The following is a 26114-nucleotide window of genomic DNA, read 5'->3' as shown; positions in this document are numbered from 1 at the left end:
CGAGAGACAATTAGTCTGAAAAAAATGTGGAAAAGATATGAATATGACATAAATAATAATCATCCATTGCAGGTCATTACCAACCTATCTGGTCGGGCGAGTCGGTATCAAGATATCAGCTGAAAAAAAGCCACAACGGAAATGGGTTTTCAAAACCTGATTCGTATCCGGCGACTATAAAAACAAGTAGAGCCAGTTGAAGAGCGAGCGCCTAGAGGGAGCTGGTGGTGGTCTTGAAAGGCAGGACAGCTACTTTGAAATATGCACTGCGCTCGACCATGAAACAAACTCTCATTTGCGTTAAATGAGAATTTTAATGATTTTTAAATATAACATGATTCTGAAACGAAGAGCCAGACCTGAATTCAAATTTACGTTGCTTACGGCTCAAAATACGAGGGTCCAGCTCTTTCAGGTGCAACACTTTCTTTCGTTAATTAACTCTAACTCTGACTATCCTGAAAGCTCAATTTTTAACGGCGAGCGTCCATTAGCTCGTGACAAATTCAAAGATTTTTTCGTGGGCACATTAAAACTAGTTAAATTACTTAATAAAGCGTCCTCATGCAAACTGAAGGGCTTCATTATTTATAAGCGGAAACATTTCCAAGTTAGACTCGAAGTATTTCAAATAGTCTCGTCAATTATTCAAGCGTTACTGCCCATTGATAATTTAAGTTTCACTTCCGTCTCCCCTCGCAGACTTGGCCTTTTTGTAGATCTCGGTTAGAGATCGTTTATTTATTAATGATGAAGATTCAACCAAGGCTATTGGCAGAACGCAAACCTTTTCCTCTCCACAATTCATGACAACCTTATAAATAATTCGTTGCGCCAAAAAAATCATCAAAAAAAAAATCAAAAAGCAGTTAAAAATTCACGACGTTTTATGTGAGCAATCAATAAAGAGATCTGTTTCTGGCGTCTCTTCAAACACCTTATGTTACACGCCAGAAATATAATCAAAGCTTGTCCAGCAGTAGCCTTTCATCGTGAGTTTGTTAAAATTATTAATAGCACTATGGTCTATTTATAAATGTGCCAATAACATATCGGAACCAACAATTGGCTGTCCTTTTTCAGAAATTTCAAGATTTGCCAAGTGATTAAACTATTGCAAAGTGCACATTACTCCCAATCAGAAATTCAGCAGATGTTTAATTTTCCACACTTCAGAGACCGGGTCTGAACGTGTAAGGTAGGGCGAAACAACTTTTCGTATTTTTATTTTAACATCAGGTCTGCGAGTTAATTGACCACTTTTTGTTGTAAGTAAATCAACATAATGTTACGTTATGACAGTCTGTTAGCATCTGGACCGGAGTCAGTTCGAGTCATTTACCTCTTCCATAGGAGGCAAGTCAACTATGAATTAATAAAGACGAAATTAATGTAAACTTTCTGAGAATGATATTCCGTAAAGTCGGACGAGGCGGCGCAAAAACCGCTCCCAGACAGCTAGCTGTCTGGCAAAAAAAAAATGCACATGAGTTTCAGTTTCGGCACGACAAAAGTGCGGAAAAACTCCCAGACAACTTACATATGTGCTGAACGTAATCCATAATAACGGGGTATCGAGTATATCCAACTAACTGAAACAATCACTATATCACTTCACACAGGATTTATCACAGACCAAATTAATTTTTTCTAACTGTTTCACGCTCACGCATCGTTGAAGTCACTTCACTGAAATATTAGCAGAACTGGTGTCAGGAGATGGACCGGCAGGACCACTAATGAGCCACATAGTTAGAATTGTTATTACAAATAATCCCGGGTTCACACACCGTTTAAGCACAACGATTGAGCAATCACCGAACTCATGAATGGTCGTTAGTACTTTCACAACACCACACAGGTACTATCCGTGAAATTATGAATGAATCCGGGCCCGTTTGTTTTTCCGGGCGCACCACAACTGGAAAACCGCGACGACTGTGAATGCGAATGTCGTTGTGATCGAGATTTTCTCGCGGGTCGTACCGACTCGTTTGGATGGAGCTAATTTAAACCGGATCTGTGTCCACTAGGCCAGAGGCACCGCAGCTGCCCTCGCTCCGACTCCGAGCTTCGAGACGCACTGAGTGTTTCACGTGGAGCGGCTGAAGCGGTTAATCTCGAAGTCAACCGAAGAAACATCGTTTCGTTTCTTTGCCATCACCTGTTAACCAAGCCGTACCACTAACTGGTAGTTACCTACAAAAAAGGGAGAAATAATGGACAGGCTGTACTGCTCTCGCCTCTCTTGTCTCTGAATTATTTGACTGAATCGAAACCAGTGTAGAATTTAATTGTTGGGATCCAGTTCACCTGTCCGTCTACGTCGATAACAGGTGCGACAGGAAGAGGAGTTTTGGCCCTTTTGCAGCTGCGGACGCCAACAACAAAATTTAAAATCATTCCTGCTCGGGGGCTTATTCGCTTTTTTGTACTACACGACCGTATCTGTCCGGTACACACTTTGGGTCGCACCGATTCACCTTACGCTTCTTGATAAATGCACAGAATGAATTCGTGACACTTGCATTCGTCGGAATTTAAAGTACAATTACCCCGCATTTACAAAAAATAAAAAAACAAATACCATTCAACATCAGATCCGGTTTACCACCTTTTTGCGCAAATGGGGCTTTAATGACAACCAGATTTCCAAGCAGATTTATACTACGATATTAAAGCCATCATTTAAAAGATATTACACGCTCAAATCCCGAATTACTTTTTTAATTAATTAATTAATTAATTAATTAATTAAACTTATAATTGTAATTAATTGATTCATTTCAGTGTTTATGTTACTTATTTCTGAATTCGTACTTAAAAAACGAGATCACCTATTATAAATAAAAAGAAATAGAAAAAATGAGATCTAATAATTTTATTTAAAATTTGTAATTTGTATTGAAGAAAAGCGGGGATGTCTATTTCTCAAATAAATGTGACGAAAAAACTAAAAAGAATAATACGATCAAAAAGAGAAATACTTATTATGTATATCGGGTTTCCTCACAATTGGCGTTCAAGAGTCGATTGTGAACGCACCACGGATTACGAATCACCGAGCGGCTGTTTAAATCTAACCTTACTTGTTACGTTGTTTGTGTTTTTAATCTGCAGACTGACGAGTGATGGGTTCACAATCGACTCTTCAACGCCAACATTGTGAAGAAATTTAAATGAACACCTATAGAATTATGTATATCTAATTCGTCTAATAATTTTTATGAATTTCCTTTTTCTCAGTTCGGGTGATATTTTGGCCAATTAATTAATTCATTCATTAATTCATTTCCATCAGATATAACATTTAATTAATTTCCTTATACCTAAACACTAACATTTTTAGTTTTTGTATCGTTTTGTTTCAGTATTATTCAGCTCCTTAAATAAAATGTACTGGACCATTTTATTTATTCTCCTGTGCCAAATACACTTAATGACTTTTGCATTGTCTCTCTGATGATGCTGTCGAAACGCGAGTCAGCTTCAGTAAAATAATAAAATGTATTTGATGCAAGGAAATTAATAAAGTTTTATATTTGTGAACACCAAATGTTCCATTAAATTTTATTCTTTTATCAGAGAGAGCTTTTCCCCGCAAAAAATTTAAATAGATGAATTATTATTATTCTAAAACCTGGATCTAAACTGAATTTCCGTTCTTTTTTCCGTTCCGTTCTTTTTTTTCTGTAAAATATCTCTTGTTTTGCGCGAACACGCTCTGTTTGTGTCTTAACTTTATTGAACATTTACATCGATTCGGTAGGAGGAAGTGGCACAAGTGTTAATTGGGATGACGTTATTTTACCATTGGCGACAGAAAAGCAAAGCGACTTTTAATTATCCTTAGCAACTACACTAGAAACTACACAATTAAACATTACAAAATTAATGTTAAATTGTTGAAATAAATAGTACGAGTCTAAAGTAAGGATTAAATTACTTAAATTTATAACGTTCATTTTTTACAAAAATCCTGGGACAGGTAATTTGTATTGCTAAGTTGTCGTCTTTTGACATACGAGTAGATTACATTTATTTATATTTCACTAAGTAGCAATGCAAGGGGGGGAGACAATTCAAGAGTTTTCAATGGCAACAGGAATGTCACATTTTTTGGAAAGTCTTTTGATCCTCTGTTTACGTCTCTTCTATATCGTAGTGCACCGTTAGTGCGCCATTTTTGGGACACCTGTATCTTGCAAGAGAAATAAATCTAGTTAAAAAATTAAAAATTTTGGAGTCGGGTGATAAAGTGATACTGATAAATCACCTATTAATGAATGAAATATACTTGTTTCATTAATGCAAACTATTATAAGAAACTAACATTTCTGCAAACAATACTAAAATGACAGATTAAAAAATAAAAAACTAGTAAATATTGCAAGAAGTAAAACATGACATTGTGTTGTGATAAAGTTAAAATATACCTTTTGTACCAATATGATTATTATATTTCTGGGAACTTACTTATTTGTAGTAACGTGCTAGTTTGATAGCGTGGAAAAACTCTATTTTAACAAATATGTAAATGTTTGAACTTATTGTTAAAATAATTCAATATTATTCGCATCTACTAGCCTATCGTTAATGAACTGGATGAAAAATTCATCTGAAAGGAATGTGCCTGGATTATTATTTGCAAAGTTGCTGCTTGTAATAAAAATTCGACGCCAATCTCGGCTGTCGGAAAATGGGAATTAATATTGTAGAGGGTTGTACACAAAAAATTAAAATCTGAATTCTTTTTCGGCCAGAAAAAAATAGCTTCATCGCAACGCTGGATAAACATAATGTGCGTCTATTGTGTTATTTTTAACACAGTCTATAAGAAACTCATTTAAGACTGAAAAAATCACTTCATTATCATTCAAAGTTACAAGTTGTTAACTGATTACAAGTAGTCCGTCCGTGTGCGTGTTAGCATGCCACAAAAACCCAAGGGTGGCGGTTGTGATCTGGTGGGATGGGCCGGTTGCACTTGATGAAAGTAATGTCCCCTTCGATAAATTTTTAATGCCCAACAAATTCTCGCTACCCTATAAATTCCAATCCATGAATATTTGATGGGATTTTGTAAAACTTCAACTACAACAGCGGATTCTAATTTTGTAGTCGTGCAAGATATTATTCTCTTACACAAATAGAAAGAAAACAATAAACCTCTACTTACTATCGAGTTCTCTGTATTTTATATTTACCACAAAATATTGATTGTGCTTGAGACATTGATGTAGGTCATTTAGGTTCATATAATAGGAATACTTTTAATCAATAACATGGCTCTATTAAATTGTTAACAGATTTTTTTTCTCTTCATGTATTTTATTCCTCGATATCCGTTTGAATCATTGTAATTATGTATATGAAACATTTGCTGCGATTCTGTTTTAAAATTTACCAATATTGCTGTATAACAATGTTGTAGTTGCTATGATATGAAGCTGTTGATTGGTTGGATCTATGCAAAATCAATATTGTTCAATAACAATCTTGCTAAATTTTGAAACAGAATCGCACTAATTTTTATATCGAGGAGTCAAAAATCACGTTCAACATGCATTGCATATTGTGTTTTTTAACAACGAGGAAGTCTCATAAAGAAGTTTTGTTAGCCTGGCCAAAATAATATTAAGAAGACAAAAGGATATTTTCTGATCAGTCGAATTCTCTTCTGTAACAAGAAAATACAATCGCTTGGATACTGATTTGTATTTGTATTTTTGCAGGGAAGCCTTGAAATTAAAATGAAAACTAAATAGGTTATTTATCAGTGAAAGTGCATTTATAAGTGAATTATTTGTTGAAACGTGTTAGATATACAAAGTAATAAAATATTTTATGTTTTTATAGCTGTATGTATTTAAATGTCTGCTACACACGGACTCACTGAATAACAAGTTTTCTTCACTAAATGTTATTTTAAATTTTAAATCTAAATATGTTAGCTGCAAGCCACAGACAACATCTGGTGACAAATAAAATTATTTCATGTAACCCACAATAAGGTAGTTTTCTGGTGTTAAATTTAGAGTTGTTGACATTCAGTTCAATTTAGCTCTTTTATAAATACCTTCTAGCGAAGACCTCCACTTTAGTCATTAATAATAACAGATTACATATTTGAGTTATGTTAAGCGAATTGCTGCAAACTGGTGAAGTTACGGTACGTCCAATTTATCATTAGCTGTGTGCGGAAATAGAATTGGCTAATTTTGTAATTACAAATTACTTCTTCAGCAGCAATTGTGTTTGTTGTGCTTGTGTCAATATTGTCGTGAATTTGTAAACATTCTCGAAATTTGAAAAAGCACAATTGCGAACGCTTTTTTCAGTTAATAAAAAGTGCCAAATTCGAATTTATTCATGAATACTTATTTTCTAACTTGGACGAAAATGGGGAATAAAATAAATAAAATTATAAATTCAGTTGTACTTTTTTTTATTAGGAAAATATTTATTTCGCTAGATATTTTTCATAAACAGAAACAGTATCATGACTAACTGTCTCAACATATTGTTGTAATTTCCGAATTAAATTATTAATTGTCAGTTTGAACTGACAACGTCAGTTAAGGATGCGACTGACATTTACAAATTTATCAAATCATTTCAAAGCTGAATCCGCATATTAGAGGCACACAATTCTGATAACTTGCCAAATCTCAATAAACAATGTTTTTGTCCTTATTAATGTGTGCGGCAGAATTTAATCTGAAGCAGTCTTAATTAAAGTACCTAAGAAACTGTTTATTACTATACTTTTCCCTCAAGCTTGACATGCATATTTTTTTATTTGTAAAATTTATCAACATATGGTTGAAAGAGAAATAAAATATGATACCCCGTAAAAAAGTTCACGTCATATCCTGTCAAGCTAATGTGACTTTTGTGTAATTTTTTATTGGTGCACAAAATTTTTGCTGAAATTTTATTTCTTATTAATATTTAATTTCATTATGTCGTACATGGACGGTTGGGTGGATGAATGCAGATACCATAGCAAACATATTAATATTGTTGCTTTATTCTTATTTCGCTAGAGTATGTTCAAATTAGAGCCTTATTGGGTGGACCCGGAACGCTTTGGTCCTAGCTTACGAGCGCCTCTATTATTATTATCCCAAGTCAGCATTTTGAACGATGCAATGGCAATAAATTAATGCTGTATTTCATTACGAAAACAGAACAGTGTTTTGTTTTGATAAAACAAGACCGTTACTGCATAGCCGAATTAAAAATAAACCAGCTATACCAAAGCTGGGGGCAGCGCAGTGTGGTTTACAAACTAAGCGGGAGATAATCAAAATATTGTATTACATCGGCAGCGCTACTTACATGTGTTGGTGACATGTTTCGGAATTTGTGATAAAAAACAGATATTTTATAAAAGTTCGACTGGCCAAAAAAATCTGGCAAATTGAAATCGTAATTCTTCCATGTTCAGTTCGCATACACGGATTTATGTTCAATACAAACGTGTCTTTGCCATTTTATTTTAATAGAACAGCTGTCGTACAAAGCATATGAAAAAAGTTTTCGATTAATCAAAAATTTCACAAAACCGACTGGACACGGAGGGAAAAACGGCGTTAATAATCATCGAATTTGCTCGTATTTTAGTAATACAGTGTGGCTGTGCAGCTTCGTCCGACTAATTTTGGCAATTCATCTTGCTTGACAATTTACATGGTGAGGGGCACATGTGGATCGCCATAGAGGATTGTGTCTAAAATTGTATTCACTCCACGAGGTCGATTGTTTTAAAAGTTGACGACCGTCCCTGTCTGTCTGCCTCGTGCGGCCGGGCCGCCCCTCGTTTTCCCGCGAAAGTACAGGGGAATGTATTTTGCAGCAGTTGTTCGCTTGTGTAAATTGCTAGTCTATTGCTGCTTTATTGACAGGTGATTTAATTTTACTATCATGAGACTCTAGTTTATTGACGATATAATGACAGCGGCAACCTAACACGCACCCTCGCCTCATTTAATCAAGAGGATGAATGAAAATCTTCATTTCGTTATCCTCGAGAAAAAAGCTTTTCGGAAATATTGATTGTAAGGTGGTTCATAAAAATGTTCTCTATTCTCCATAAATTCGCGCTTACAGATTTTTCGTGGTATTAGAGCCAATTTCAAGAAAAAAAGAGGACATTATTAAAGATAAAATAAATTTTAATGTAACAACTAAAACAACAAATTATAGCAAATTCATTTGTTTGATTAGATAGATTAGGTAGATTAATGTGAAAATGTGCATTTCCGCAGACTTACAGGAATATACAGCACAAGTGAAGAAAGATTTTATTGTAATAAAAATTAAAATAAATCAATGTAAATGAAATACCAACTTTTTTTGTAGAATCATGCCAAATTTGGAGAACAATTCGTTAACTATTGATAGAAATAGTGTTCCAAAATGATTGTGGTATCTAGTAGGCTTTGACAATCTCGGTGTTTTGAATTTTGACGCATACTTGAAAAATGGTACTATTGCGATCATAAAATTTTGGACATCAAACTTCTGTCACATTAAAAAAATTACTCTAAATCATGCTTTATTGAAACTGTCACATGAAAGATGAAATTGTTGTCAATTTGACACCGGTTTAAAATATCCTTTTTTTAATATGCGAGTATATTTGGGTATTTGTTTTATATTTTTTATTAATTAAAACCTCGTTCTATTCCATTTGTCTGATTTTTACAACTTTTTGAATATTTTCTCGGTAAATCTGACATTCACATTTTCAAAATTGACACAATCAAAATTGAGGTTATTAATACATAAGGGTCGTTTTAGAATGTATGACAGCACGATGACATTAGTGTCCAAAATTTTTTGATCGCAATAGTACCAACAACCATCAAAATGACAGTTTTAAGAGAAGTTAATAGGTTTATCAACCAAACAATATTAACTAAACCAGTTTCTAATGGTTCTAAACCAATTACAGCTCTTTAGAATAATAAAATATTTTTGTTGCAATGAATCACAGAAATGATATTTGACACTTGTCAGCGGCTTGGAGGTTATGTTTTGTAGTGTAGTGCGGGACCTTATCGTCGAAGCAAACTATTTTTTTCTATCCAAGCATCCTACGACAATTATTTTGAGATACTTTGTAGATAACTGATGGATGTTACTTGAGTCGCTGTTTCTGTAGAACTGATTGTACAAATAAAACAATTTGCTTTGTTAAAATTCAAACTGATGTTTCATAATTACATCGCATGTTTATTTTGATATAAATAAAACAACAATTTTTAATTAATTAAACATTTTTCCATATTAATCGTAACGTGTGCAAGTAACAATTTATTATCAAAATTGCAATATGAAACGAAATGTTTATTTAAACATCGTACAGTGCGAGTGGAAAGTAGGGAATATAGAGGTGTCCCAAAACTGCGAATCAGATTTAAAAGGCATATTCCTTAGTTGTAATGGAGGTGAAAAACGTTAAGAAAAATATTTAGGGTGCAACAATCTCTTAGTTATGAATTTTTCAAATTGAGCAGTTTTCACCAGAAAACTGAGTTTTTCCTTCAGTTACTAAGTAACGTGTAATACGCATTAATAATAACAATTATGTACTACTAGAATTATGTTGCTAAGCAATATGTATAGTGTTCGTTGAATTTACCTGAAATTGAACAGCGATCTTCTGATTGGTCAATTTTAATTGTTAATTACAAAAAATCTACTACACTCTGACCATTTTTTAATGCTATTGCTTTCATTTATTACCAAGGAAAACACACTAAGTTTGATCCGGGAGTTCTGGGACACCGTGTATGTCGTCCATTTTTGACAAAACCCTCAAACAGGTCAATTTGAATTTGAAAACTGTCATCTTATCGTGAAATTTTTTTTTCAATCGGTCGATTCATGACAGATATATTATCTGTTTTTTTTTTTATCAAAGAACCACAACCTGTTGATGTATCTTTGCAATAATAAAATTTTACTAAATTTAGGGAATTTAATGATATCTATTGTCTACACCTGCCAACGCCTGTCATTTTTAATGTCATGGAAACTACGCAAACTCGTATTGGGCTCGTATCTCGCACTTAAAATTTGGACGTATTAAAAATGGCTCGCAAAGTGAGACATTTATTAAACTCTCAAATGAAGACTACTAATATCTCATGTTTATATGATGATGAGATTTTCCACCCTAGGTCAAAAGTGTACAATGTTGCCATCTCTATTTTGGTTGTAAATTGCGGTGTTGCTGGTTCTTTGATAAAAAAAACAGATTGTAGTTTCAATTCAATTGGTTACTAATTACTAAGCTACAAGTAAATGTAAATGAAAATGCCTGTCAAAGCAGTCCGCAACTGCAGTATTTATAGACTAGAGAAAATATTTTTTAAGTAAATGTAGGACCTTTCATGGATAAAGTTTCTTGTAGGAGTGAAGAACGACATCAGAAAGAAGCAAAAACAACAGATACATTCAATTTTTTTTTCAAATTGTGGCAAACTACTAAGTTTTCCAAATGTCATTTGTTTGAACTTTCACAGAGAAAATTCATTCTATGAACTCAGTTTCTTATTACGCCTCCATCCCTAGCAGAAAAAGTCTGTTCGGAGTAATGGTAGCAATGTCCGCGCACTGAATAAATTTAATGACGACTTGATAATTAAAAGTGGCCTCAAAAGTTCATTCACAAGTGCGTTCCCACACTAGCGTATTATGTTAATCTGAGCAGAGCTCCTTCTCTTCTAGGACAGGTTTTTAATGTTTTCTCTGGTGAAGTTGTCTCACAGCATCCAGCTGAACCGCTTCCAGCCACTGTATCTTGCCCAGCCGAGATCCTGAGGTGAGTCGACCGGACCAATTACCGGTTTCAGCAACCGGAAATGCACCGATTACAGTAAACAACGTTATTAAATTTGTTAATTTGGAAGATCCCACGTGTTTTCCTCCATTCACAAACGACACCAGACGGCGAAAAGTATATTTTATGCGACAAACAAACGTTCTACTCTGTGGAGATTACTGAGATGGTTGAGCGTACGGTGTAAATTGTGGTTTTGTCTTTATGGTTTCTTTTATATCTGGAGACGAAAATGCCACAGGCAACGGATGTCTTTAATATGATTAACTCGGCCGAATCCATAAAAGCTGTGTTCGCCATAAATAACAGATTACCGGCGAATGATCAAAATTTAGTTACTCAAGGTGGAGGTAGAGAACGATATAGTATTGATTACATAATTTATAATCCAGTTGAAAGAGGAAACTGCTGTGAACTGGCATCACCACACAAACCCAGGGCATTCACATGAATTATAACTTGCATCACGTTATGCATCAAAAATCGATCCGGGTATCCTTTATTTTCAAACAATTAGAATTTCAGTACCCAGATATTGTTATGATATCAATCATTTTAAATAAATTTTCACTGCTTTGCTAATTCATCATTTTTTTGCTCCATGATATTCGTTTGAAATTTTAACGTAATAGTTTCAGTGAAAATCCTAAACAAATCACCAAAATTAATACAAAATTAAATAGATGAAAATAATAAATTGTTTTGACGGTCCGTATCTCGTAAACTAGAATAAAATATTTACGTTTATTTACAATACTGTAAAACAAAAGATAAAATATATATAATTTGGGTTCCTTTACCGTTCTGTTAGCGGCTGAAGGGACATTTGGTGGGGGAAATTTGCGGGGTCCAAATATCCAACCAATAGCAACCACTCTTATTTACTAATAATGGACCGGGTCGAAGGAAATAGCGTTGCTGCACATCCCCACCTAGTGTCCCTTCAGGAAGCGACTGGAGTTCTACCATAAATAGAAACTATGTCCACAAAAGAACTTTGATATATGTATTTATATTAAAAAAAATGTATGTAGCTACAATAATCAATAAACTTCTCCTTGTTCTTCATTATCTTCAAAGATTTATATTAAGATAATAGAAACTTGAAAAAAAGGTATTTTTATTTTCTTCTGGTATAGGTATAAATCTAATTTGTTTATAAGTTCAAATAATACAACAATTTGCTAAAATGTCACTTTCTAAAATAAGAAAAGCTCTTACTAAAAATTTATTCATCCATTAAAGGGAATATTTCAAGGTTTTTTATTAATAATTTCTAGATCATGTTTTTTCAGGTACTTACCAGCGTTGTTAATAAGTCGTGTAAGTTGCATTTACGAAACTCGATCTGGTTTCTTAAACATTAATGTAATTTGTTAAAAAAAAAACAAGCATTTAATAACTAATAATCGAAAGTGAAAAGTTTCACTGCTTCTCAGTTTTTCAAACATTTCCTTGCTTCTGTTGTATGGCATTTACCAACCTCGTAACGTAAAATACTCGTACTACATAAAATATTACATTATCTATCTAAATTTTGCATTTTGATGATGTATATTTTGCAGCAAAAAAGGTAAAAAAAATTTAATGTATGTAATAATAATAGAAATTATAATTGCAATCGATCATTGATAAATGTAGGATTTGCGGAACCGAAGGGGAAACCATTGAACACATCATTTCTTCTTGCACCGTTTTGGCGCAAAGCGAATATAAAAACGTCGTGATATATTCGCAAAAAATAGACACATGAATTTAGCAGTTAAATTCAAATTATTAAAGGATACACAACCACATTATATTTATAAACCAGAAAGTTGTTTGGAAAATGACAATTACAAATTATATTTTGATCGTACAGTTTTAACTGACATTCATATTCAGCATAACAGACCAGACATTATTATTTTAAATAAACAACAAAAGCAAGCTTTTAGATATAGCTGTTCCAAATTCACACAATATAACACAGACATATAATACAAAAATTAATAAATATTTAGAACTCTCCGTTGCTATGAAAAATCTTTGGTGTTTAGAAAAAATTTCGATTTTACCATTTATAATTTCAGCAACAGGAATAGTACCGCAATCTCTTTTTAAAAATTTAAAAATTTTGGACTTAGACAACAAATTGGTGGTTGAAATTCAAAAAGGTATATTATTATACTCATGTCATATCGTGAGGAAATTCCTTAACATTGACACAGAACATAAAACACAAAAAAGTCAAAATGTGGAGGCGAGACGCCGGTAATTATGTTGATAAGCACTGCACTATTACTTGATAGTATTATCCGTAATAGTGTATGTACTCCGGCAAAATTGCCGTGCCGCCGGGTGGTGGAGGGTTAAGAAATAATTACCAGCAGTTGACCAAAAATCTTCATTGGTAATTCACCTGTTATTTTATAAACATTTAATATATCTACAATATTTTTCAATCACACTGTACTGTATAACCACTTGTAGTTATTAAAACAGTAGATGTATTACATGGAAAGTTGCATACATTTGATCATATACCGGGTGTCCCAGAACTGCCGCATGATATTTTAATAGCGTATTCTGGAGTGAAAATCAAGACTAAAATTGAAAGAAAAAATGTCGAGGGTCCTACAGTATTTATACTGTAAGCGATTTTCGCTGACCAATCATAAGACCTTTGTTAATTGCTTTATTAGGTAAGCTCATTACTTTGTTTCATTTCCCTGGATTTTCATAATACGATAAAATTCTTTGAATTACTTGGTCCGCTGTAATCGAATAATAAATTACATTGTGACATTTCTTAACGTCATTTTGACAGTAATATTTTTTCATAAAATCAAAAAGTGAACAGTTTTGAAAATGTTTACCGCTGCAGAGTACTATGATATGCTCATAGTTTATGGAGCATGTGGTGAAAGTGCTTTACGCAGCCGTAGAAGCTTACGCTGCACGTTTTCCTGCAAATGTATTTTTCCGTTTGGTGAATCGCGCTAGGAATACGGGGAATTTAGTACCTCAAACTAAAGGACTTGGTGGTGTTACACGAGAGGCTCGTACTCCATCAAATGAAGAGGCTGTTCTTCAGACTTTTGAGGAAGACGGAACTTTAAGTATTAGAAGCGTCGCTAGTATGTTGGACATTTCAAAAAGTACAACACAGCGGATAAAGGATAATCGACAACACGCTTATCATTATACGCGTGTACAGAATCTCTTGCCTGAAGATCTTCCTCTCAGAGTGCAGTTCTGCGAATGGTTACTGCAACAACATGAAGCAAATCCCAACTTTGTAAAAAGTATTTTATTTACGGATGAATGTTTTTTCTCAAGAAACGGAACATTTAACATTCATAATTATCATGTATGGGTAGACGAAAATCCACATGCAATTCATGTTAATGCATTTCAACATCGGTTTAGCATTATAATAATCTGTGGGCTGGGATTTTAGGAGATTCATTGGCAAGTGTTGATAAACAAACGATTATCAGATAAAATATCGACTGTAGAGTTTCAGGTTGGTCCGTTTGAATTTCCTCCAAGATTAAATGGTGAAGTCTATGCCAATTTTCTTAATGATGAATTGCCTGATCTTCTAGATCTAGACGATGTGCCATCAATTCTTGGTACATCCCTGGCTTCAACACGATGGTGCTCCAGTGCATTATACAACTCAAGCTCAACAAGTCCTTGATATAAGATATCCTGATTCTTGAATAGGATGTGGCGGGCCAATAAATTGGCCGGCTAGGTCGCCTGACCCCACACCTTTAGACTATTTTTTGTGGGGTCACGTCAAAAACTATGTTTATCGTGAACTGGTGAACTCTTTAGAACAACTGGATGATAGATTGCATGAAGCTTTGGCAACAATTACACCTCAAATGATTCAAGACGCCCAAGTAAGCTTAATAAGACGAGCACGCCTTTGTATTTAAATTGGTGGAGGTCATTTTGAGCAATTATTATAAGAGTATCTACGAATTGTTAACTGTTATGGTTTTTGATTGCTTATTAAACTTTTTTTTTAATTCTAAAATATCAAAACAATATTGCTTTTCTGTTTTACACTGTTTAAAAACCAGCTTTTGTTAAGGTATTATTCCAATCAAACATGAACCTCAATATTTTTCCCTAGTTTCAAGGAGTGTATAAACGTTTCTCAGCTCAACATTTACGCTTTCATTTTAGGGTGACGTGCCTCAACGCAGCTATTATAAAAATAATGTCACATTGACACTTCATTTCTGTCAAGTACAGTGGACCAGCTAAATTTATACGATTTTTGAAAAATGTAAATGTAAGTTGTTTCCTAGTAACTAGTCGGATTACTTAATATACCTTACAACAGGTTGAAAAAAGTTTCACACGATTGGTTAATTTCAATAATTTACCATTTAAATACCCTACGGTCCTCGACATTTATTCTTTCAAATTTAGTCTTAATTTTCACTCCGGAATACGTTATTAAAATATCATGCGGCAGTTCTGGGACACCCAGTATGTAGTTTTATTTTAGTTAAAAAACAGTGATATATTATTTTCCACTTCGTTCTCTTTTAATATAGAGCGGAAAACTTTTTTTGCTCGTTCGAAATTAACATTATGCAATTATACAAATACAAATTGGATTTTTCTTTTACGTAGACTTTTAGAACTGACATATAAATCACTCTACTTTCCCGGTATTGTCAACCCTTTGCAAAATAACATTTATTGTTGTTCAAGTAGAGTGCTAGTTTTCTTGGAATAAACCATGTCACTTTTTCATATCCAGTTATTTGAGCTTAATGAGGTCTCCTGTTGACGTGACCTCAAACCGATAATCTCCTGGGATGTAAGAATTTATAATAATAAAAGGGGTGGACAGCATTAATTTCTATTATCAGACGTCACTAGAAAAGAATACAAATTTTTAGTATGTACCTAATAGTGTATGAATCATTGATGAGAAAAATAGGACCACAGTTACATTCGCGATTTCGACTACTGCGAGGGCGCTGCTGTTCTGACAATCAGCTGATCGAAAATCCTCCTTTTGAGATTTTTCATTTGTTTACGTGTTAATTTTTGTGTCCAAAACTCTTTTATTTGTTATTTGTATGCAGTGTGTTTTTCAGTAAGGTAAGTGTATTCCTTAAAGTAACATTTTTTAATGTAAGCATCAAAGATTATGATGTAATTTCGTAAAACAGGCGTAAAATAAATAGAGGCGTAAAGATAGGTTATGGTGCATTAAATATTTTGTTTTCAAAACATTGAAAGTCTTTTAAAAAGTGGAAAACATACTATATGCTGATATTTCAGTTACAGGAAGGCTTTTCTTCGGTTAGTTACAATTTTTAAATACTTGGAGGCTTCTGCTGACAGTCGATGTGTGGTACAGTGTGATGGGATGCAGTACAGGTAATTTTAGACTTTTTTTCGTTAAATTTCAATTAAATTTTACTTACAGCAACAAGTTTTCAATAAAAATACATCAATAAACTAAATGTCTTTTTATTTAATACAATTACCTTCTCACTTATTATGTCAAGTGCACTACAGTCTACTTTGCCTGTAATTTTTGATGCAAACTTTCTCTGTGTCTGTGTGGTGTGTCCTTTGGATAACTTTTGAGAAGGAACAGCAAATTCCTTCAATCGCAATTTTTGGGAAATGCTGCGTGGAATTGAAAAAAGTAGAATAAACTACAAACTTTTAACCTCAAATTCGTGGAACTTACGATTTATAAAATCTTCACGTAAAAAATGTTTTCCGCATACTCGCATATGCCGTCTTGCAGGTTTTCTCAATAACAAAACCTTGTCCCAAGCATTTCTTCTGTCTATATTTTCCTTGCCGCCAAAAAGGTTTATGATTTGCACTTTACAACTATTTTAGCGTGGAAAGTAATGAAAGCTGGTCTCTCTGTCTTTCGCTCTGCGTGTGTGACAACCATGGACACAACACTTGGTTTTATCTACTTTCTTTTTGCCCATTGTAACATCACTTTTTGTCACTAACCCCCGTACCTGTGACCCCTACACCGTTCATCATGTTATTTTTGCCATTAGCTACGTATTAAGCGATAATTTTCGGTGATTCGACTTTCCACCGCCAGAGGTCATGTTGCTTATCCGAAATGGCGAATAGCCGAGAATAAAATATATAAATACATATCCCCTTGCAAATTATTGTACTCGTTTAGAAATGACTGAAAAAAACCAATCCTGATTTATTCACTTATTTTTTATTTATGCAACAGTCTAGTTGATATGATATTGCATGCACCTGCATTACTCGACTGATCTTAGTAGCTTGTGAAATTCATATCAAGCTCTCGGATTTTCTTTAAATTATCGCTGTCACTTAGAGAGTTATTGAATATCAGCTTGCTATTAATCAATCTTAGTCAAGGTGGTAGATAATCATAAATGCACCTAATACGTTTCAAGTTAGTTACAATATATTACTGAGACCTTTATGCATTTTTCACGTGTGTTAATGTTGGCGTTCTAATTTGACTTAAACTAAAAACAATTTCTCAGGATATAACATTTTACGTTTTATGGTTTATATTTGCGACATGTGTCGGATGTACAATTTTAAGACATTTATATCCTTGGGAAGTCTATAGTTGCCTCTAGGTTGTAAAAGGAATCCTGCTATTAAATGGACCGGTAATAAAACTAAAGTCATCTACCTACTAGGTACTGCCAGACATTTTATGAGAATAACGCTACATAATTAAAATATCTGTACAAATTACAAACTAAAATTCATAAACCTCTATAAAAAATTTCATAACGCAAATACCAGTTCATCGTTCAGTTATTAGAAAAAATTGATATTACAGTGATGTTTTGTAAAATTATTAAAACTATACAATATCAACATTAAAGTTAGCTTTATTCTCTTTGTCTTATAATGCAGAGGATGAATAGTAAAAAAATTGATGTCATCTCGGTATTTCAGTGGCTTAAACAATTGAAAAATTTCCACAATAAATTAAAATCTAATTTGATAATCTAAAAAAGCTTTCGTTGCAGGAATACCGTTCTGTGATAGCATTGTATATCAGAATAATTCTCAAAATAAAAAATTACTGAAGTTCCTCATATTTCCTCTAATCACGACTGTAAAGTAGCTGTCAACGGTCATAACTCATAACTCATTATACAGTCAGATTTAGAATGTTGTCAAACTTTGTGAGAGCCTTGGATGACTTAATAAAAAACTCTTAATTAACTTTTCTTAGATTTAAGTTGATGTCTCAAATATAAGCATTCTTTATCTAGGAAATTTAACAGAAAATTGTTTTCAAAATTACTCATGTTTAATAATCGGAATTTATATAAAGGCTAGTTAACCGTATAAATGAGTAATTTAAAACGAATGCATGTCGCAGGAACTCATGCAAATAAAATTTGAATGTCAATTAAAACCCGAATTAACCACGTATGCAATTATGAATAAATACGCTCCAAAAAATTTCCCTAATTACTCGAATGAACAGAATTTTAATTAATTAAAGCACTCCCATATTCCACAAGCTTTTATTGACAAGGACATGTAGAGTGTTAGATGGAGAACCGATATTAACTTATCCATGGCACATGTGTGATGCCTCTGCATTATTGATTTTAAAATCACTCCCGCCAAGCGCACCCACAAATTATTTATATTCAATTGATAAATTCATTCAAATTAAACCTCGACAAGTTAAATTTATTTTAGATTTCTAACTACTACTATCCTTTTAACGCTTCAGATCCTGCGTACGAGATTGGAGTTTTTCAAATATTCATAAAATCTCTTAGCAAAACTAGATTTTTTGTGTGTTTGTTTGATCTGTTATTTCAGCTAGAAGACTAAATGAAAGAGCGTGATGAACTTTTTCCATTTTTTCAGTGCTCCTGAATCAGCACAGCGTTGTTTGTATGTAATTTTCAGAGTATATAGCTCTAGTTAATTAGTACGTACGTTACTTTATTTAATTTCATTAATTTTGAAACGAAAAACGAGATATTATGTGAACGTGTGTTCATTCAACTGAATACTCGATGTGTATATTAGCCGCATTATGCTTTGCTTTTCTCGTCATACAATGGAAACCACATGAAAAGGGATACACACTACGCTCAGGTATACCTACACCAACCACCTAAGTCGCCAAATTACTCAACAACATTTTGTGTGGCAAATTCGCCGTTACATGGAAGCCAAGAAACAGCAAACAAAAATTATAGGGTTAGACTAAGTAAGTATATGTAATTTGCTGTCAATTTCCATTTTATAGTTTTTGCAATTTCACCATAGAATGTATAAATTCCGACGGCAAGACAAGAATGTGTTATTGATAATAATGGTGAACTTCAAAGTTAGGTTCGAAACAAATTTTGTAAATTTCAAGTCTTAAGTCAATGTAGTTAATAGACAATAGACTTCGGCAAAACAACTTGAGTTTAAGGCAAATTTCTTTAAAGTCTGCAGCTTTGAAACAAGGAATTTGTGAAGGAATTTCTACAATTCGGTTGGTGACTAGTTTTATGACAACATTGATAAAGTTTTATGTCACTGCCTTCTTACTGGTTTATCATTAAACAATTTATTTTTAAGTTGATTTTGTCTCAGTCGAACTACATCTGAAAGTTGAACAAAATGCTAATAAATTTCCAAACGTGTCGAACGAGCATGAATGAGCAAGCAAAAAATGAAAGAAGAAACGCGAATGCAAGAAATAAGACGCGAAATTAGAGTATCTAGAATTATCTGTACAGAATATATACAGGCTGTTCCAAAAATGGCGCACTAACGGTGCACTAGGGTGTAGTAGAGATTATTGTAAACGTGAGAAAAATGTTAAAAACATTCTATTGGACTTATTTGCTGATTTCGGGGTCTTTGAACGTGTCACTTAACTGGTCAATTATTTTGAACTATACAGCCTGTGCATTCTCAAACTCGAACATAGGCAATTAACATTGTATTGAAAGTTTTTGCTGATTCCTGCTCACCAATTGAACTTACAGGTAAGGAAATGGAAAGATAAAATTATTGCGCTTGAAATGATACTAATAATAAGATTAAAGGTGCTTTTTATTTTAAAATACTAATTTAAAACTTGGCGATTTTTAAATATGACATGTCATGATTTTCAAATTGGACAGCATTTGTCAAAAAATTTAGTAATTTGTTGGGTTAAGTCAGCGAATTTCGGTAAATTACTGTCAAAATTATTTGCGGAAAAATGAATAGTTACTCCATACAGATTAAGACAAATTTCTCTTGAAGTAAGTTTATGGCCCGGTTGCATAAAGCTTAGTTAACATCGTGTCAGCTAACAACGCCCATTTGATTGGCTGATTCAAATAAAATGTTAAATATCCTCCAATCAGATCGCTTGACATCATGTTAACTTTAACAACGACTTGACATTGCTTTATGCAACCGGGCCTTAGTCAATCGCGGATACTGGATATCCTCAGGAAGTACAAATATCATCCTTGATATCATCCCTCCAAGACACAGTGTCATCAATAGATTTTTGCTGTTGATGAAGAAAGTAAGAGTGAAACCTGTTATGAAATTACAGGAGCGTGCTAATTATCGACGCTTTCTGTCGACAATTTGCTTCACAGACGAATGTACTTTTACACTATATAATGAACCAAATGTTCAAAACATGCGATATTGGGCTCAAGAAAACACTCGAGTAAATATTCGTACTAGAACTGGGCTGGGATTTTTAATAACATTTGAAATAAAGGGAAATTTAAATTCAGCAATTTATTTAGATTTATAATTAACTAAGGTAGGAACTGCATTGTAATTTTTTCAAAGAATTTATAATAAAAACTCCTTAAACTGTTAAGTAATTACTTTAATATTATAATTTAATTCTTTATTTTATTGATGTATCGAAATAATGGCATAATATCTATAAACTGAACACACAGTGTTAATTGCCTATGTTCGACTTTGAGAGTGGACACCCGGTATGTATTAAATTGTCATGAAAACTACCCCGAATCGTACATATTATCACAGTACAAGATCACTACCAACATCTAATCCTGCATAGTAAGAATTTAGAAGCTTTGGAAATCTCAAAAATCTCAAAAATTATCTTAAATCCACTACGACAATATGTATTACAAGGTAATAATGTGTACATATGGTTACGTAATAGTGCAGTGCTAATCAACATAATTACCGGCGTCTCGCCTCCACATTTTGACTTTGTTGTGTTTTATTATGTTCTGTATCAATGTTAAGGAACTTCCTCACGATATGACATGAGTTTTAATAATATACCTTTTTGAATTTCAACTACCAATGTGTTCCCTAATCCAGAATTTTAAAATTTTTATTATTATTAATTTCAATAATTTATTTACTTGTTATATCACCATGGGAGTCAAAATTAAATGAGTTTAGTGTCAGAGTTTTATTTTTATGTATACAGGGTGTATCTGAAATAAGTTTATTAATTTTAACCAGTGAAAGAACTGGTCAATTTATGAAACTTTTCTCTATAACATTTTGCAAAATTCGCAAAAGTATTCCAAGATTTTTTGCCCCTCAATTTTTATCAAACGAGTCGTTTTGGGTGATTAACTAGTTTCTATTTTTTGTAACCATGAGAATTTAAATTTTGATTGTTTAATTTTTTCTATAACAATGTAACTTTTTAACAAGGCTCTGTTTCTATCACAACAGAAAATTTTCGTCCTTTCCCATAGGCGGGTATACACTTTGATGACAAATTTCTTCTAAATTTTAAATCAATTTGTAATGTTTTTTCGTGGAAATGTTATAGAGGAAAGTTGCATGAATTGGCGAGTTCTTCCACTGGTTAAAATTAACACACGTATTTCAGATAGACTCTGTATTAATTAATTTATTTGCGATAAAAAATTTTACTTTGCTACTAAGTAATAGGTACTTATTCTATATTCAACGATAAGGATTTAAAGTATTTCAGATACACCTTGTATTTTCATTTCTGTCAGGTTGCTATAGTGCTAAAATGTAGGTAAATTTTATTATTCAAACTATCTACATGCAACGATGCCAAATTTATTTACATTTAATCTTCCCCGATTTGAAAAGGTAAGTCTGAAGAATTTTTTCCATATTTTTCTCATGTACATTTAAACATCCTCGATAAGGTAATAAGTAGTTAGTGCGCCAATTTTGGGACACGCTGTATAATGGGCAACTGGTGCTATAACCAATTCCATTAAACTCTTTAAAGTTGCCATTTCAGTTCAACTTTTTTCTCAAAAATTTCCTTATGTAAGATAACAAAATTTTTGTACTGTCATTTAGACAATTAAAAAGGCTATCAGAATCAAGAAAAAAAATAGGGGATTTCCATTAAAAAAAAAAACGATGACGTGATCACTGGAAACTGGAAACTCGATTGCTTGGAATTTTATTTGGTATTAAAATACGTATTTTTATAAACTAACATTCAAAGATTTTTTTGAAAAAAAAATTATTTAATTTTTAATTAACTTATTCCATACTTTTACCGCTCGCTGTATATAGAAACTCAAATATTAATTTAGCCAAGGCAGATTGATTTAATTTCATTACATATTTGAAGCTGTTAGTTTTGTAGTGAAATAATAATTGCTTACATAAAAACATCAAACATTAGGTTGTTCAAGATAAATAAAACGCTTTTTGAGTATTTAACATTAGTTTGCTTTAATTTTGCAGTTAACACTTTAACGTGATACTGACGATTTGTAAGTGATTTGTATTTGTGAAATTGAATGCAAGTATATTAATAGTATATTATTAAACGAGCGGGTAATGATGGCTATTACTCATGAGGTTGATTTTGTGTCACGAGTCGAAAGCGAGTGACGTAATTGATCCGAATGAGTAATAGCCATTACCCGCGAATAGAATACTATACTTTTTCCACAACGATGAAGAGAAATTGATAAATAAGTTTCATTATTAGGCAAACTGAAACTGATGTTTTACAATTACTACTTTGCATACGTACTTGATACTATTGCATTAAAATTTGCGATTGGACTAGTTGCTATTTGTCGTGAGTTTTGAAATTATTATTCTGCGGGTCGTGGGTAATGAATCCTGTTATCCAATGAAAAACACTTCAATAACTACAGTATTATCCAATAGAAGTAGAACAACTATTTTATTTCAGTGCAGTTTCTTTTGGGGAACTTAACTTTGTAAACAGAAATAAATGGAAGAGAAACGGGTGCTTCAAGTTGAACTGTTCTAAGGACGTAACTCAATTTTACAACTTTTTTGTTAGGACCTTTTGCGGTGTTAGCGACGATTTGATGACAATCATAGAAATACGAGTAAATGTTGAAATTGGGAATCACGTTGATTATTACCATTTACGAGTATGTTCACTCTAACAAAATTTGTTGTATGTACTATGTTATTTTCTTTAATTTACTAGGTATGACAAACGAGCAGAAATAACGAACAAGTTTGCACTATCATAAGAAGAGAGGTTTGCTGTCGTCGATATATCACATTGTTTTGCTTGTTAGTGCTTGTTATTGTTCTTCCAATTAGATGTATTGTAATTGAATAATAATTCCTTAGGTGAAAATACTAGAGGTAAAATGGAAATAAGCATCGTGTTAAACTTGACTAGCTAAAATGTTTCCAAGTAATATTCTCTCACATACTCGTACATTTTAAAATTTTGCCTGATCAAATTATTCATAATATTAATAAATACACATCAAGTAGATGATCAGAATTTGGTATCGAATGAATTACAATTTTCCATATTAATGCTCTTTCATTGGGCGTTGATGAACTGAAGTAACAGTAATTCAAATAGACAAAAATGTTAAAAAAATTGTTCACATTTCGTAGAAACATTGTACCTACTCAAAACTTATTAATTATTATTATATTATACGAGTATATCGGAGTACAATTCTATCAGAAAGCTTTTAGAGCTATAACTACTAAAAATAACTAATGTGTTAATTCCTTAATTATATCTAATTTCATATTTATTTAAACAGTGAATAATGGTGTCCTATTATTTCTTCAAATATTTACTATTATACGTGGTGTTTCCATCATTTTATAAAACTTTACATAGTTTTGTGTGACAAGAACAGTGACTATATATCGTCTGTTAGAAGAACCTTCGGCAAATTTGCACAAACATCAGTTTCAGAGCTTTAAATTTTCATGACAGTAATCCTTGAAGTTGAAGTTCGCTAGATTTATTGGAAGAATATGCTTAAGAGCGTTACGAAAATTCGAAAACTAACTCAATTAATTTCACATCGTACAACTCACATAAAAAATGACAAATAATAACAAACGATGACATAACAATTTTGCTGACCACAAGAAAATTATTGGAAAGTAGCCCACACAATCGGAAACGCAAAAAATTAATGCTTCTGAAAAATCGTCGTGGATTTATTTGAAAGTCGAGTGATCACGTTTTACAGAATATTTATTAAATTCTTCAAACGGATTGATTTTTGTACTATGCGACCATTAAGTGACGAATTTAGGAGTCGCAACGGAATTTTTGTCTTTAATTTCACAGTTTTAAATACGAGTATATTTATCCGTTGATTGAAAGTGTCGAAGAAACGCGTTTTCGATGTCGCTTCATCTTCTCACACGACTCGTTCCGATTGGTAGTTTCATGGTGGTTTTTTCGACAAGTGTAAGTCGTAATAAATGTTGACGATATTAAACTTTTGCGGTGGTCTTTTGTATACAATTTTACACTTCTTTGGTTAGGTATTTAGTCGTGCAAGTCTGTAACTCATATTAGCCACATACTGCAGAGTACGCCTGAAGTTTTTGCATGTTACAGGCAAAACCACTCAACTTTTTTCAACATCCTCCTTTAATTCATTAGGTCTGTCTTGCAATTTAAACCGTTTTCTTTTAACGTACATTCCGACCGTGAGTTACTTTCCGCGTTTCGGAACTGTCGGCAAACAAAAAACTAATAGAAGCGTAATCATCGATAATTGGGTTGAGGAAAAATGTGGAAAATATGGTGTGTTTCTTGAAAAATATCTAAAGTTAACCTTAATAATATCGAGTTCAATCACGTTTTCTTTAACGAAGGTATTGGAAACTTTTCAATTTCTCCGCATTGCTGTTCTACTGAAGTTATGGGACATTGAAATCCCGTCTCTCAGTTACTTGGGACAGTTTTATTGCATTGGAGTGAGATGAATGCAGGCTATATCTGCACTCCCTGAAAATAGAGCTCTTTTAGTGAATTAGTTAACTTCAATTGCTTTTATTCAACTATTGCTATTTCATTCAAAGACCTTTTGACTCTTACTTGCCAGTAAATATTCGCTCTTGTAGTTGCCTTACGAAACAAATATACGTATATAGTATGTAAAATGTCATATCCAAAGTTTCATTAGCATGCAACTTGCTTAGCATTGCAGCAGTTTGTGCGGAAATTGTACTTTGAAACATTTATTGCAAATATCAGAACACAAACGTCAGCAAATTGTGTAGTTTTAAAGACAATTGAACCTGTTCGCTGGATTAGCTAGCCGTGTCATGAATTTCTACTGCTCAATAAGAAGGCGATTTTAATTTCAGACGGCAAAAACACAGGACTAAAATTTTCTGAAGTTTCAACGAGGGAATAGGTTACAGATCCTGGGTCAGTGGATGTTCGGCACCTGGGTAGAGTTTAATCTTAGGGTCTATTCACATATTTCCTTTTATTACTTAAATGCCTCAAATAGAAGCAGTTTGGTTATTTTATATTTGACATCAACTTAAAATTTACAAAATTAAGTTACACAGTGATTTATTGATTTTATGTTAACATCAACTTCAGACTTTTACAAGTAATATTTTTTAAATATTGGTTACGACGTATACATAAAAATAATTATGTATTTCTATTTTATCAAATACATTTCTACTTTTATTATCAGGAATAATTCTTGAAGGGTTTTAATACCTTTTAAAATTTAATTAACGTTTAATATAACCGAGTGATGATGATGTTGTAAATGGAAAACAATCAATAAAAAATCAAGGACAAATTTAATAATACAGGGTTATTCACGTAAGATGACGAGCCTGACCAAGTAAAAATGCAACCCAAAAGACAATTCGCAAAGCAATCTCGATCCCTATTACATTATCCGTCATTATCACAATGCCCATAAAACATAGACAGCTTTTAACGTCAGCCAAATGAATGTCACGTTCTGACAGAAGAATACCTCTCTCAGCAAAATATGATTTAATAACAATAATA

At 32.8% G+C, this 26114-nt stretch overlaps 1 protein-coding gene and 2 long non-coding RNA genes across 7 annotated transcripts in view; 1 reads left to right on the top strand and 2 right to left on the bottom strand.

Moving 5' to 3' along the window:
• sns (sticks and stones) overlaps nt 1–26114 on the bottom strand; it is a 316393-nt gene that overhangs the window by 38890 nt on the left and 251389 nt on the right. Inside the window, exon 1 of one of the 5 annotated variants that reach the window (XM_069042521.1) lies at nt 1541–2121. The exons of the other annotated variants lie outside the window; for them this stretch is intronic. Coding sequence (XP_068898622.1) covers nt 1541–1562 — 22 coding nt within the window. The 5' untranslated portion in view covers nt 1563–2121. Of the gene's footprint in view, nt 1–1540; nt 2122–26114 lie in introns of those variants that run through there. 5 annotated transcript variants of the gene reach the window in all.
• LOC138141405 (uncharacterized) lies at nt 15875–16338 on the top strand. Its single transcript, XR_011163139.1, has 2 exons — nt 15875–15970; nt 16154–16338. It is a non-coding gene; the product is annotated as an uncharacterized lncRNA (long non-coding RNA).
• Nucleotides 16330–16983, bottom strand: LOC138141404 (uncharacterized). Its single transcript, XR_011163138.1, has 2 exons — nt 16572–16983; nt 16330–16507 (listed from the first exon to the last, which is right to left on the bottom strand). It is a non-coding gene; the product is annotated as an uncharacterized lncRNA (long non-coding RNA).

The sequence above is a fragment of the Tenebrio molitor genome, chromosome 1, assembly GCF_963966145.1.
Source record: "Tenebrio molitor chromosome 1, icTenMoli1.1, whole genome shotgun sequence".
Classification (NCBI taxonomy): domain Eukaryota; kingdom Metazoa; phylum Arthropoda; class Insecta; order Coleoptera; family Tenebrionidae; genus Tenebrio; species Tenebrio molitor.
Note: the sequence above shows the minus strand (reverse complement) of the source record. Positions and strands in the feature narration are given on the sequence as shown.